The sequence below is a fragment of the Muscardinus avellanarius genome, assembly GCF_963383645.1.
Source record: "Muscardinus avellanarius genome assembly, chromosome: 22".
NCBI classification, from domain to species: Eukaryota; Metazoa; Chordata; class Mammalia; order Rodentia; family Gliridae; genus Muscardinus; species Muscardinus avellanarius.
In genome coordinates this window covers 2,806,574-2,822,269 of record NC_137808.1, presented here as the reverse complement: position 1 = coordinate 2,822,269, position 15,696 = coordinate 2,806,574, and the positions used below count along the sequence as shown (strand labels likewise).

Genomic DNA, 15,696 nt, shown 5'->3' with positions numbered 1-15,696 from the left:
ATTTACCAACAGGAAAGTTAAGGTTATAAATATGACGAGACGGCTTGGGCGCCGGCCCAGAAGTCTGCGGCTGCGGAAGGCATCGAGACTGTGCCTCCTCCGAGCAGATCCACAGATCCGCTCTTCTACCCGGCGGAGCTGAGAGTACCCCGGGAGGATGGCTTCCCACCGCAGTCACAAGGACACTCTACCCCAGGGACCCACACGGAAGACAGGAAGGAGCTCACAGGAGCCGACCTCCATGCAAACCATCAATTTGGGAACTGGATTCTAGGAACACAGTTCCACCGAGCATGTCCCCACCTAAGAGTCTGTGCGTGTGCATGTGTGGTACTGGGGACTGAGTCCACGGGTGCTCTGCCACTGAGCTACGTCTTCAGCCCTTCTTACGTTGAGATAGGATCTACGTTGCCCAGGCTGGCCTTGAACTTGCCAAACTCCTGCCTCAGCCTCCTGAGCAGGTGGGATTACAGCTGTGCGTCAGCCTACCTGGCTTGATCTTGTAAGAGTTTCTAAAGATGATTTCAATCAATACCCTTGTGAACCACGCCTTTTGGTGTCTGGTTTTCCCATTGAGCCCTGTAGATTTCTGGGGTTCCCTGGAGGACACCTCCCTATCTTCCAGGGTTTTTTATAGATTGGGGAGGAGAGAGGAAAGCTCAGACACTCTCTGTTTTCTCTGCTTATTAGAGCAGCTTTGCTCTCATCAGTTTAAATTGAGTGCATTTGTGTCTAAGATGTTTTTCAGACAAAGGATTCTGTGGCCATGGGGTGGGCGTGGGGTTAAAAGCAACAAAGGTTACTTAAAAAAAAATCTACATGGTAAGCCGGGCATGGTGACGCACGCTTGTAAACCCAGCACTTGGGAGGCTGAGAGAGGAGGATCGCAGGTTCGAAGCCAGCCTCAGCTACTTCGTGAGCCTCTCAGCAACTTAGTGAGACCCTGTTTCCAAATAAAATATAAAAACAGGTCTGGGAGGATAGCCTGGAGGTAGAAAGCCCCTGGGTTCCACCCCCAGTACCACACACACACACACACACACACACACTACATGGTACAGTATGTTTCACAAGTAGACCAAAGGATATATACTCCTGCATATGTGGTTGGTCATGAAATGTCATTATGGGGTTTGTTTTGGAAGTCTAACACGATTAATAATAATAATCTAGCCATCTCCAATTTGCACCTGTGCTCCTACAGAGAGAACGGTGGCAGGAGACAAACTAAATATACGCAGGCGCCTTCACGCTCTAGAGAAATGCGATTTAGCAGCCACCTCTGCGGGTGAGGAAGGCTGGTCTCTGGTCCTGTGGAGACAGTGGGGAAAACAGACAGGGGCCATCATGCCAGACAACCGCGCTGGATCCTTCTGTCCAGGGAGCTGGCGGAGGCCTCGCCGGCCGGGCGCTCACCTGCAGATCCCGGTTGTGGTTTTCACACAGGAGCTGCAGGAAGCGGAGGATGGGCTGCATGATCGTGATCACCACGCTCATCTCCAGGTCATCCTTGGTCTTGTCCGTGGTGGCCTGGGTGCCCTCCCCGGCCTGGTAGTGGTCATCGGGGTCGGCCTCCCTCCTGAAGGTGGAGAACGCTTTCCTGGTGGCCGCAGACGCCTCCAGGAGCTGGTCCCGGACCTCTTCTGTTATCTGGGTCGAGGGCTCTTTCGCTAGAAAACCAAGGGCGACAAGAGTCAATGCTGCCGGGTCCAAAGACAAGGCCAGAAAGCTGGGTTCACTAGGGATGCGCAAGGCTGGCAAGACTCTGATAAACCAGGCGTGGTGGTACACGCTGGTCATCCCAGAGCTTGGGAGGCTGAGACAGGAGGATGGCGCAGGTTTGAAGGCAGCCTCAGCTATTTAGTGAGGCTCTCAGCAGCAGCTTAGTGAGACCCTGTTTTCAAATAAAATACAAAATAGGTCTAAGAGTATAGCCCGAAGGTGGACAGCTCTTGGGTTCCATCCCCAGTACCTCAAAAAGCTCACATTGTGTTTCTGAGGAAAAGCCTTGGTCTGGGATCTGCCGACTTCATGAAACTGAGGCTCCCCCATAAAATAGGAGGACACTGGTGAATGCTTTCTCGGGGAAGTTCCCAGAGGCTTGGGCTAAAGCAGTCATTTTCACCGACAGCGGTACTTACGGTTACCATAACGAAGGCTGACCCTTTTACCAACTGCCAAGACGCGGACAGCGTGAGTAAGCATTTTGTGCCTGCAGTATCTTATCTAGTCCTCACGAGAACCCTGCCAGATCACTGGTGTTACAGCATTCAGGGACACAGACTCTGCAGGCAGACTGTCTGGGTTCAAAGGCTCCCTCCACTGCCTTCGGGGTGCGTGTCCTTAAGAGGTTAATGACCCCATGGGGGCCTCAGTCTCCTTATCTGTAAGATGGAGATAAACCAGTTTATCTACTTGGCAGGGTTAACTTGAGCTTTAAAGGAACGCCACAGGCAAAGCCCTGTGAACAGTGCTTTGGCACAGTTCTAATCTGGAACCTTTCCCCAAAGGCCGGTGTATTAAAGGCTTAACCCCCAGTGCAGCCCCTCGGAGGTGCGTGGGACCTTTAAGAGTTGTGCCTTAGAAGGGGACTGTGGGACCCCCTTTTCTCTGTCTTCCTGCTTCTTGGCCCTTGAAATAAGTGTTGTCTGCCCCGCCACATGCTTCTGCCTCGAACAAGAGTCAAAGCAGAAGGGCTCATCGACGACGAACTGGAATCTCTACAGCTATGAGCGCAAACATTTTTCCATTATAAGCTGATTACCTCAGGTATTTGTTTTATGCAGAGAAAACGGACACAAGCCAGATTCATATTAAGTCCTTAGTAAATAGAGATCATCGTTCCTTTTCTTCTTCTCCTTCTCCTCCTTCTTGGTGGTGGTACTGGGGTTCCTGGAAGCCCTTCTCCCTCCGGGCTACACTCCCAGACCTTTTTTTTATTTATTTGGAAAAGGGTCTCTTAAGCCAGCGAGGCTGGCTCCGAACCAGCGCGATCCTCCCGTCTCCGCCTCCCAAGCGCGGGGATGACAAGCGTGCGCTACCGCGCCCGGCCTTCCTTTTCTTCTGAGTGTCCCCACACTAGACAAGCGGTTCTCAACCAATGGTGATTTTGCCTCTGACCCACCAGGGGGTGAGGGACAGTGTCTACAGACGTGTTTGGTTAGAGGGTCAGGCTGCGTTACCAGCTCCTAACTGGGAAGAGGCCATGTTAAACATGCCACTTAACGCCTCGGATTGCACAGGCAGCCCCGTGACAAGGAATTCTCCGAATGTCAACCGCCTTTTGGTCGAGAAGCCCAGCTCTAAGCTTGAAAAGCCAGGCTTGGAGTAGTCAATGAGTTTGCTCAAAGGTACTTGACTTTAAAACCTGTCTATCTGTCTCTCCCTGGTCCGCCCACTCCCTCAGAGAGATCATGGCCAAAGGCTTTCGACTTGAGCAAATGAGAAGTCACCTGACAGATGACTTGACTGACTTACTTTATTGATTTATTTATTGGTGTGTGGTACAGGGGATTGAACCCAGGGGCACTCTACATCTGAGATACACCCCAGTCCTATTTTATTTTTTATTTTGAAACAGGGTCTCACTGAGGTCCAGAGGGCCTCAGTAAGTTGCTGAGGCTGGCTGCAAGTCTGCCATCCTCCAGTCTCAAGTACTGGGACCCCAAGCTTGTGCTATCATGCCTAGCTTTTTTTTTTTTTAGGGATGGAACCCAGGGGCATTCTACCTCTGAGCTCCACCCCCAGCCCTGTTTTTTATTCTTTCTTTTGAAACCGGGTCTCACTGAGTTGCAAAGGGCCTCACTAAGTAGCTGAGGCTGGCCGCAAACTGCTACCCCCCCCCCCCCGTCTCAGTTTCCCGAATGCTGGGATTAAGAGCGTGTGCCACCACCACGCCTGGCTAGTTTTGTTTGGCTTGGAAGCTGGGTCACACTAGATCACCAGGTCTCATTAGTTTGCTGCGCCTGTCCTTGACTCTGCAATCCTCCGGTCTCAGCCTCCCAAGTACTGGGATTGTTCATTAATGTATTCAACAAAAAGACTGTCCTGTACAAGAGACCGGCAGCTAAGGTTGCTTGGGAAGAATGAAGTTTACCACCAGGTTTGGAGTTCAGAAGCACAGAAAACCCTCAAGGAGAATAAGCCGCCCTGCCAGCCGTTCCCGGCAGTCCCGGTGCAGCCCTGAAGGATGGGGCGCGGTACCTTTTTTCCGGGACGGGGCATCCCGGTCTGGTTCATCGTCCTTCTTTTTGTTCCCCAAGTCACTGGTGTTGACAGTCACTGTGGCTTTGATTTCCTGCTGGGCCACCTTCATGCGGTCATAGAAGACCTTGAAGAACTTCTCCGACTTCTTGTCTTCCGTCAGTCGACAGAAAAAGGAGTGCTGCAAAAGAAAAAAGAAAAAAAAAAAAAACAAAAAAAACCCCTGCAGATTCTCGACACGGCCACAGGCCAGTAACTGAAGTGCGCTCAGGACCCCAAACTTCACAGATCTCACAAAAGATCTAGGTGTGGGCCTGCGTTAAACTGGGTCTAAGGCTTGATGTTCTCAACAGAGAGCCTTTATTTATTTTTTATTTTTTATTTTTTGTGTGTCTGGGGATGGACCCCCAGGGGCATTTGACCTCCGAGCTCCACCCCCACCCTATTTTTGATTCTTTATTTTGAAACCGGGTCTCACTGAGTTGCAGAGGGCCTCACTAAGTAGCCGAGGCTGGCCGCGAACCACGATCCTCCGGTCTCACCCTCCCGAATGCTGGGATGACAAGCGTGCGCCACTATGCCCGGCTCAAAGGAGTCTCGAAAACAACCTTCTGGGCCCGAAACAGTCACGGGTGGTCATGGAAACCCAAGAGAATTTTGGGCAGTGATCACAGGGTGGTCATTTCTCCAAGGACTTCTCTGGGCTCCTCTCCTCGCAGGACCCTCTGAACAGGCAACGTACGGGTGACTCAACTGTGCTCCTGCCACAGGAGACTGGCGGACAGTAAGCCTGACCCAGCCCTGACATGTCGGCCTGACAGGCACAAGGTGGTTTCTCAAGCCTCAAAGGACAGGTAAAAGAAGCTCAAAATGCACAGGTAGCTTGCCTCTTGGATACGCGCTTGTTTTTGGACCCACAGCAAAGCAATCATATACACGGTTGATATAAAAACACAATATGGTATCTCGACTTCATTTACGAGTATTTGTGCTTCACCCCCTTGCAAGTAGCGCACTGTTATGAATTATTTACACAAAAATACAATACGGAAGCCGGGCGTGGTGGTGCACGCTTGTAATCTCAGTAGTTCAGAGGCTGAGACAGGAGGATGGCGCAGGTTCGAAGCCAGCCTCAGCTACTTAGTGAGGCTCTCGGCCACTTAGTGAGACCCTGTTTCCAAATAAAATCTACACGTTCCAGACAATATATTTGCTTCTTCTGATAGACCTTTCCGCCAATTTCATACCCTCCCCTTTGGAAAGATGGAACTCCTTTACACGGGCCAGCCCTGGGCTTTCAACCTGGAAAGGGAAATAGCTCACCAGACCCTAGGAACCCTGAACCTTCCTCACCTCTCACCTACATTCACCCGCCAATGGCGGATTCAGTAACTACCATGTTCCACCAGCCAACACGCGACAGAGGTCACTCGGACCCTGCTGGTCACTGGCCCATGCAATGACAGATGTCTGTCTCGTGTGGCCACAGTGTACATCGTGATCATGTTCTGTCTTATCCCCCTTACTGTTCTTGACTTCTGGCTGTGTGTGTGTGTGTGTGTGTGTGTGTGTGTGTGTGTGTGTGTGTCTAGGGATTAAACCCAGGAGCATTGATTCGACCTCTGAGCTACAAATCCCAGCTCTATTTATATATTTATTTATTTATTTATTTGTGGTCCTGGGGTTCCTGGAAGCCCTTCTACTTCCGGGCTACACTCCCAGACCTATTTTTACATTTTTATTTGGAAACAGGGTCTCCTAAGCCAGCGCGCGCGGCTGGCTTCGAACCTCGTCTCTGCCTCCTAAGCGCGGGGATTACAAGCGTGCGCCACCACGCCCGGCTTCTATTTATATTTTTATTTTGAAACAGTCTTGCTAGGATGAGGAGAGTCTCCACTACTTGCTGAGGCTGTTCTCGAACCTGTGACCCTCCTGTCTCAGCCTCTCACGTGCTGGGATGACAGGTGGGCGCCACCACGCCTGGCTTCTGGTTGTTGCTGACGTGTAACCCAGGACCCGTCTAGGTCTCCAGCTCCTTGACTGTTTTGTCTTGAAATTCTTCCCTTGTTCTATACTGTCTTTTTCTTTCTTTCTTTCTTTTTTTTTTTTTTGTGGTACTGGGGATGGAATCCAGGGGCATTCTACTTCTGAGCTACACCCCCTAAGTAGCTGAGGCTGTCCGTGAACCGCGATCCTCTTGTTTCAGCCCCCCAAGTGCTGGGATCACAAGTGTGCGCCACCATGCCCGGCTCTTTACTGTCTTATTTTTCTTTATTTTCTACTATTTCTATAGTTTTCTATTTCCTCCACCCACTACTGTACACCTACCAGGAGCTGGGCACCAGGTCGGGCACAAGGCAAACAACAGAGCCGGGCCTGGTGGCCCATTACTGGCCTCCCAGTACTTGGGAGGCTGAGACAGGAGGATCGCAGGTTCGAGGACAGCCTTGGCAACTTAGAGACCCTATTTCAAAAAAAATAAAATAAAATAGAGCTAGGGGTGTAGTTCAGAGGTAGAATGCCTCTGGGTTCAATTCTCAGGATCACGATAAAAAAAGAAGACAGCCAGGCGTGGTGGCACGCGCTTTTAATACCAGCATTCAGGAGCCTGAGACAGGAGAATTACAGAGTGAGGCCCTTTGCAACTCGGTGAGACCCTGTTTCAAAATGAAAAATAAAAAAAATAGGGCTGGGGGTGTAGCTCGGAGGTGGAAATTAAAAAAAAAATTCCATACTAGCCGGGCGTGGTGGCGCACGCTTGCAATCCCAGCATTTGGGAGGCTGAGACCTGGAGGATCGTGGTTCGCTGACAGCCTCAGCTACTTAGTGAGGCCCTCTGCAACTCAGTGAGACCCGGTTTCAAAAAAAAAAAAAAAATAGAGCTGGGGATGTAGCTCGGAGGTACAACGCCCCTGAGTTTCATCCCCAGTACTACAAAAAAAAATAAAATAAAATAAAATAAAAGAAAAACTAAAAAAAAAAAAAAAAGAAAAAGAAAAAAGAAAAGAGAAAGGGGGAGGGGGAGGGAGGGGGACAAAGGGAGGGGGGAGACACCAGCAAGCTAAGTCAGAAACTCAGAGGATTAGTGATAAAAGATCCGGTAACTCAATAATCACCCTAGTAGGCCTCGACTAAAATAAAACAGCCTTCTGTCCCTATGATCAGGAGCCTGCAGACGGCCGGCGTACAGTCCCATGCAGACATCTGCTGCTCCCGCCCTCTGCTCTTGCTGTCTCTGGCCCCTCGGCTTTAAGGCGTCGCCGTGAACGCCACTTCCCCGGGGACGCCGTTCCTACAGCGGTGCCCAGGCCAGCTGTCTCCCGTCACGAGCTCTGTTCTACTCTCACCGCAGCAGCACGACACTGTAAAACCACACTGGAGAGTCTCTGTGCACCTGCTCCCTGTGTCTGACTCAGAGGATGAGCCCCATGAAGGCAGGTGTTTCCTTCACCTGTCTGGCTGACAGCTGCCTCCCAGGGCTCCTTGAACGGACACAGCATGCCGCTGTTCCCCCCAAATATTTAATAAGGAATGACTGTAAGTTGGGCGTGGTGGCACACATTTGTGACCCCAGCATTTGGGAGGCTGAGAGAGGAGGATCGCGGTCCGTGGACAGCCTCAGCTACTTAGTGAGGCCTTTTGCAACTCAGACCCCGTTTTAAAATAGAGAATAAAAAATAGGGCCGGAGCCGGGCGTGGTGGCGCACGCTTGTAATCCCCGCGCTTGGGAGGCTGAGACAGGAGGATCGCACGGGTTCGAAGCCAGCCTCAGCTACTGAGTGAGGCTCTCAGCTACTTAGTGAGACCCTGTTTCCAAATAAAGTATAAAAAAGGTCTGGGAGTATAGCCCGGAGGTAGAAAGCCTCTGGGTTCCACCCCTAGTACCACCAAAAAAAAAAAAGAAAAAAAATAGGGCCGGGGGTGGAGCTCAGAGGTAGAATGCCCTGGGTTCCATCCCCAGTACCTTAAAAAAAAAAAAAGACTGTAATCTGTAATAACCCAAGACTTCATAGCTCCTCTTAAGTAGATCCCCTCCATCGGATCCTTTCACCCTTTTTTGTAGTACTAGGGGTTGAATACAGGTCATTCTACCTCTGAACTACACCCCTAGCCTTTTTAGTTTTTAGATTTAGATTTTTAGTTATTTTAAGTTTATTTTTAAATTTTTATTGGTGCATTTATTCATACGTCAAATTGGGGTAAAAAAAACTTGTGTGTACGTACATGTACACATCACTGATTTAGCCCCTACCCAATTCCCACCCCAGTCCCTCCCCGTCCCTCCTTCCCTTGCTTGGCTTAGTGGTTGGCTTCGGTATGTTTGAGTACATTGCGTGTTTTCGAGTTTTTTAGATTTAGATTTTAGTTTTTAGATTTAGGGTCTCACTAGGTGGCTCAGAGTCTCGCCAAGCTGCTCAAGTTGGTCTCGAACCTGCGATCCTAACCCCCAAGTACTGGGAATACAGGTGTGTGTCACCGTGCCTGGCATCCAGAACGCTACCAAACGGAGTGTCAGTTAGTACAAGCGTGATGGCGATCGGGGTGGAGGTCCCTCAAAAGACTGGGGATGGACCCATCCTACGACCCAGCTTTCAAAAGATACCCAGCTTTTGGCATCTTTTGAAAAGAATGAAAGTCAGAATACTACAGCGTGACACGCGCACCCGCATTCCCAGCGGCACCATTCAAACCATCCAAGTCACGGCACCAACCTAGGCGCCTGTCAACAAATGAGAGAATGAAGAGAACGTGGCTTAAAAAACACGGTAGTATAGACGCACTCAGCCACAACGAAGAACAAAGTTACATCATTTGCAGGAAAATGGATGGAAGAGTTTCACTGCTAAATGAGATCAGCCAGTCTCCGAAATACAAGGGCAAAGCTGGGCAGCGTTTCGCAAGCTCGTAATCCCAGTACTTGGGAGGCTGAGACAGGAGGATCACAAGTTTGTGGACAGCCTCCAACTCGGTGAGACCTTGTTTCAAAATAAAATAAAACAGAACTGGGGGTGGAGCTCACAGGCACAGTACTTGCAGGTTCCTGGGCTCAGTCTCCAGTACCACACCGAAAATAAACAAAAAACCAACTATCGGGCAAAGGCTACATGTTAGGTGGAAACTAGAGAGAAAAAACAGAAAAAGAAGAAAAGGGACCTGGTGAATCGAGAGTCCACTGAGTAGTAAAAGGGGATGGGGCAAGGAGGAGGGAGGGCCAGGGAAGAGGCCAGATAATGCTATGCACATAACACGAGCGATCGCTGTGGAGCTCACAGTCACACACAATTACGATGCGCCAATTTTTAAAAATTTTTAAAGAGCCGAGTGTGGTGGCCCAGGCTTGTAATCCCAGCATTTGGGAGGCTGAGACAGGAGGAACACACATTTGAGGTCAGCCTCAGCAAGTAGTGAGACTCTCATCAACCTAGCGAGACCCTGTTTCCATATAAGAAATAAAATAAAATAAAAAATAGGGCTGGGGAGAAGGGAGAATGCTTCTGGGTTCAATCCCAGTACTGCCAAAAAGTAAAGAAAAAAAAAAAAAAAGCAAGAATTCGATTCTGGTTGCTAAATCTGAGGAACGAGCAAGGGGTGACCTACAGAGTCGCCAAGTGGCCAGGGCGAGGACTCTCCCGCAGCCAGGAGGGAGTGTGGCCCGCCCTGACTCAGTCTACTAAGACTCATGGTGCGGTGGTGCCAGCCTGTAATCCCAATCCTGAAGAAGGCAAGAAAGGAGGGTCACAGGTTCGAGGCCAGCCAGAGCAACTTAGCGAGGCCCTCTGCAACTCAGTGAGACCCTGTTTCCAAATAAAAAATAAAATTAGGATGAGGGTTGTAGCTCAGAGGTGGAATACCCTTGGGTTCCATCCCTGCAACACACACACACACACACACACACACACACACACACACACACACACACGTGTCTAGCTTGTATAATAATAAATCTGGTAAGGAAGCCATTAAGTCTGGGGCGATCGGTTAGGGCAATCACAGAAAAAACCCCACACAGCACAACAGGTAATAAAAGCAAGCACAGGTTAAATCCAACCAAGCTCTACCCCTGGAATCTGTACTTATGACGGCACGTAAACTATATCATAATAGAAAGAGACAGAGCCCAGAAAGTACTTTGCTTCCAGAGATCTGGGGGTGTTGGCAAAGCTGAGGAGCCGAGGGGCCGCCTCCAGAGCGCCCCCTCGCCCCGCCCGCCCGGCATGTCTACGTCACTCTGGACGCCAAAGCTCTTTCCTGAGATGCTGTCTCATCAGAGTCCAGCGAGATCGCCAAGGCTGATATAGCATCCTTAGTAAAGCCGGCACGTTACAGAGGAGAGGCTGGGTCAGGAGAGGTCGCGGCGGGTGCGGCACAGTCCGCCTCTCCCTGGGATTCTCTGCCCACACAGGACGGCAGCCTTGCAGGCAGGGCCAGGGCCAGGGCCACGGGCAGGGTCCTGGGACAGCAAAGGACAGGCAGCTGGGTGGGCGAGAGAAGTGACCGCTGGCCCCGGCCATCCCCACGGGGAGAAGGAGCGGGCACAGCGGTGGCCAGCCAAGCTTCAAAATCAAACCAAAGACATTTCAAAATGTGGAAGTTGGAAGTGCTCGGTTCCGGCAAGTACCAAGTGTCTTTTTTTATTTTTATTTTTAACCAGCAGAAAAACTCTGCTCTCTCCTTAAACACCATTTTTTGGTTTTGTTTTGTTTTAGGGATGGAACCCAGGGGCATTCTACCTTCGAGCTGAACCCCCAGCCCTATTTTTTATTCTTTATTTGGAAACAGGGTCTCACTGAGTTGCAGTTGGCCTCGCTAAGTAGCAGAGGCTGTCCGCGAACCGCGATCCTCCTGTCTCAGCCTCCTGAATGCTGGGATGACAAGCGTGCGCCACCACGCCTGGGCTCAAATACCATCTTGAAAAAGGGCCCCGTGTATAAAAGAGATGGGCAGAGAGGCTCCCTTTGAGACCAACTCCAGGACTCCACAGAAAGGCATTGCAAAGTCCCAGTATACCCTGTCCCGTTACATTTTACAGATGAGGAAGCAGGGCTCTGCCAAGGTCACAGAGAGACCCTTCTGCTAAACACCCAGCCCGGTTCCTTTGACCTGGCAGGGCGGCAGCTAGTTGGGACTGGAGCCCAAGAAGTTCTTGTTTTCCCAAACTGTCAGCCATCCAGTTTTCTCCTCCTCGGGCTGACTGAGCTAAACAGAAAGCCATAAATAGAGGTCAGAGATTAAAAGAATCATCAAGCCGGGCGTGGTGGCGCACGCCTGTAATCCCAGAGCTTGGGAGGCTGAGGCAGAGAATGTAAGTTCAAGGACAGCCTTTGCCACGCGGCAGGACTCTCACCTCAGCAACCTAAGCAAGACCCTGTTTCAAAACCAAAAACTAAATACAAAAATAAAAAATGGCTGGGGATGTGGTTCAAAGGTAGAATGTCCTGGGGTTCCGTGAATCCCTGGTGGGCAGGGTGTGGTGGGGGATTCACTTCTAGGGGAAGGGGTAGCAGCCCCAACAAAATGAGGCGGGCAAAGCGTCCCACGGAGCTATGCCTTCCCCAGGACCTGGACACACATCCTGGAAAAGAAAGGAAATCAGAAAACATCCTTCCTATAAAAACCGAGGCATCCAGCTGGGCGCGGTGGCGCACGCTTGTCATCCCAGCGCTTGGGAGGCCGAGGCGGGAGGATCGAGGTTCGCAGCCAGCCTCGGCTCCTTAGTGAGGCCCTTTGCAACTCAGTTTCAAAATAAAGAATAGAAAATCAGGCTGAGGATGTAGCTCGGGGTAGAATGCCCCTGGGTTCCATCCCCAGTACTGCAATATATTTACATATTATAAATAAATAAGTAAATAAATACATAAGTAAATAAATAAAGGGCGAGAGATATAGCTAGAAGGCACAATACTCTGGGTTCAATCCCTAGTACCAAACACAAACCAAAAAAGGAGGCATCTTCTCGTGTTCAGGAACTCCAGGGGGTTAAAGATTGGCTCCTAGTCAAAGGATCATGGATGTCTTTGGATTGCCCAGGGCCTGGGGCCATTTTGGCAGGAGTCCCTGGAGGTATCTCCTAGGGCTGGGGAATGGCCGCAAGCAGAGATGAATGGGATCCCAGTACGGCGCCTGACTGGAGCCAGTCTGGCCTGGAGACTGGAGTCCAAGACCTGTGGGACTTTGCCTGCCCCCCGGCGAAGCATGTCTACCCTGTGGGTCTCCTAGAAGCACCTGCTCCTGAGCCAGGAGAATCCAGAAAGCGAGGTTTTCCATTTGACTGCCCCACAGGCCGCGGCTGAACCGCAGAACCCGTGATGCTTGCCCAGCGGGCTCTTATCTGCTGTGAGGCCGTTAAGTCTTTAGGTGGAGTCCAAGAATGTCAAGTATGTGGGGTGGATGGAAATGTGGCCTAGAGCCTTTGATTTTTCTTTTTATTTTTTATATTTATTTATTTATTTATTTTGCGGCACTGGGGATGGAACCCAGGGGCATTCTACCTCCAAGCTACACCTCCCAGTCCTGTTTTTTATTCTTTATTTTGAAACAGGGTCTCACTGAGTTGCAAAGGACCTCACTAAGTAGCTGAGGGTGGCCTCGAACCTGCGATCCTCTTGTCCGAGCCTCCCAAATGCTGGGATTATAAGTGTGCACCCCCATGCTCAGCTCTGAGATCTTGAGGAGACAACTCGACCGGACTCACTCATGCTGGCCGGGTACCCGACATGTGGCCCTGTACCTCGACCCTGCCTTCACCTGCCATAGCTGAGCATTCTCTTGCCCGAGGGGGACCCGGGAATTAAGATGAATCAAAGTGGAGCGAATGGTAATTGCAAGTTTCCAACGTGCCAGGCGCAGCGTAGGCCCTTTATACAAGTTGCTGAATTGAATCTCGGAACTACCCCACGAGGGGTCATTATTATTTCTGCTTTAGAGATGAAGAAATTGCCAAGCCCTACATCCAGGACATGATGGTGTCCCCAGGACGTGGAAGTTTCCCTACGCTTCGCCAGGCATCTGCTGCCCTCAACCACCTCTTCCGCTGAACACCCGTCAATTGAGCCAGAGGGGGTCGCAGCGGTACATCTCTTGACGGTTTATCATCCACCCTGTCCCTGCCCCTCCTAGTCTCCCAGGAGCGTAAACACACCCTCGTTACTCTGATCATTCAGAATCGCTGGCTGTGACAGGTACCCACGAGACTGCCTCAACTGCCCAGTGACGTCTAACACTTTTGTTAACCTGGCTTCCCAGGGAAGTCCCTCCGCCACCAGCAGGTCCGCCGGGGCTGGCTGTCACGAGCTGTAAACAAAGCCACCATCACACCCGGGCAGCTGTAGGCCTGGAGACTTCTCCTTAGAAACTTAAAAAAAAATCACAACTCAAAGATCAGGGCTGATTAAGTAATAAAACACACCTGGTTAGGCACAGAGCACGTGGAGAACTGGACCCAAGCAAACCTCCAGTCTAGCCTTAGCTCCTGACTGGCCAATCCCGTGATCTCGGGCCATTCACTGACCCTCATCTGTGCCCCGGTTGGGGGGGTCCTTTACATGGAAAATGGGGCTCACACACCCGCCTTGTCTGCACCCCGTGGGAGCCCGGGGTCTACCCTGGTTGCAGCTGCAGAAATGCAAAACAGTAAGTGTGCGAGGCACCGCCACGACTACAAGACGTTACTCAAACCCAAGGTGATGTCCTTATCAAACCGGCGCCCCCCGCCACAGTAAAAGCTCTGACACGCGAGGTAGGGGCTTCCGCAAGCGAGCTGGGTGCTCCGTGACGGCCGCAGGCTGGTGGTGACCAAACACCATCATGTTTTAGCTGGTCCCGGGAGCTCCAGACGGCCTCTATCAATTCACAGGAGCTTTCACCGCGCCGGAAGCTAAAACAGAGGTCTGGCTGGCTTGTCAATGAATAGGGAAACCAATGGGATTTCTGGATATGGAGAGACAAGGGTTTCATCTTCTGTTACTCAAAGTCAGAACCTGCTCCCAGACAGTCCCCAGCCTGCCTTTCCTCTCCTCTCCTCTCTCTCTCTCTTTTTCTTTCCTTCCTTTTCTTCTTCTCCTTCCTTCCTCCCTCTTTTCTTTTCTTTCTTTCTTTCTTTCTTTCTTATCTGAGAATGGAACCCAGGGGCATTCGACCTCTAAACTACACCCCCTGCCCTATTTTTTATTCTTTATTATGAAACCAGGTCTCACTGAGTTGCAGAGGGCCTCACTAAGTAGCCGAGGCTGTCCGCGAACCGCGATCCTCCGGTCTCAGCCTCCCGAATGCTGGGAGTACAAGCGTGCGCCACCACGCTCGGCTTCTATTTTTTATTCTTTATTTTGAAACAGGGTCTCACTGAGTTGCAGAGGGCCTCACCAAGTAGCTGAGGCCCACCCAGCCTTCCTTTCAACACGAGCTCGTCCCTGGTCTTTGTGTCTGCTTTAGATGTCAGCAGCTGGACAGAGGATAGAATGTGTGCTCAGAACTGAGTCCTTCCTTGGCAAGCACAGTCGTGCACGCTGAGGAACATGTTTCTGCAAGGTCTGATGGGTTTCCAGCAGTGAACATCTGGAGTTCTCACTTTCCCAACCTCTCTGAGGATTCTGAGGATGGCTCCGAGTGTTCCTGAGTTCAGAAAGAAAATAAGACTTCAAAATAGACTGAGAAGTCATGAAGCCCCCAGCGTGGCTCAGAAAGCATGTACCCTTCAACACCAGTGCCTCTGAAACGAGGACCTGGCTCATCTGAGCTGTGGGGCCGGGTCTGGACAGCTCAGGGACAAAGGCCCTCGCTGATTCCTGATGCCCACGAGAAAAGATGGAGCGCAAAGAAAAGACGGTCCTCACTTGGAGTAAAGGGACACTGGGCTTCCGGGTCAAGGCCGAAGCAGCAGGTCCGCACAATGCGCTCCCAGGGAGAATTAATTTAGTTTTTAGCAAACAGCGCGTTCAGGCTGTTCTAGAAGAAACATGTCTGTCTGAGACGGACAGCTCGACGCCCTCTCGCTTTGTCTCCCAGTGCCCACGGGAGCCACTGCTTGCTGGGAGGCCCTGGCCTGTCTGGTGAGCCCCCGGTGTGGATCAGATCCCAACAGCTTCATGCATATCCATTAACAATATCTCAGCCAACATGCTGTGCTTCCTGAGAAACAAGGTTCAAAAGGTGTTATCTTCTGAAAGCCCCTGATTGTACAGGTGAGTCCTCAGCAATCGCTATTCCTAGTAATCTTTAACAGTAAAACCAAACGGATTTCAGAGGTGCCTCGGCCATACTGGTGCGGAGGACTCTGATCCAGGAAGAGGAAGTTTCGGAGACTCCCCATTTTTTTTTTCTGGGTTTAATGACCAGAAGGAATACCAGAGGCTAGCCTGCTTCACAGGGACGCACCGACATAGCTGTCTCTTCTGGCTAAAGACATGGAAAGAAATCCGAAACCCCCCAGGGTTACACAATACAGCCAATGGGGTGTAAAAAGAGATGTAACTCATAAAAGCAATAGAAGAAAATAGA

General features: G+C 50.8%; 1 protein-coding gene across 5 annotated transcripts in view; it reads right to left on the bottom strand.

The window, feature by feature from the left end:
- Positions 1-15,696, bottom strand: part of ITPR1 (inositol 1,4,5-trisphosphate receptor type 1) — a gene marked incomplete at both ends in the record, with an annotated part of 305,516 nt that overhangs the window by 60,699 nt on the left and 229,121 nt on the right. For all 5 annotated transcript variants that reach the window (XM_080718249.1, XM_080718250.1, XM_080718252.1 and 2 more), the window contains 2 exons: positions 1,417-1,670; positions 4,204-4,384. In XM_080718249.1, the coding sequence (XP_080574375.1) occupies positions 1,417-1,670; positions 4,204-4,384 (435 nt within the window). The remainder of the gene's footprint in view (positions 1-1,416; positions 1,671-4,203; positions 4,385-15,696) is intronic.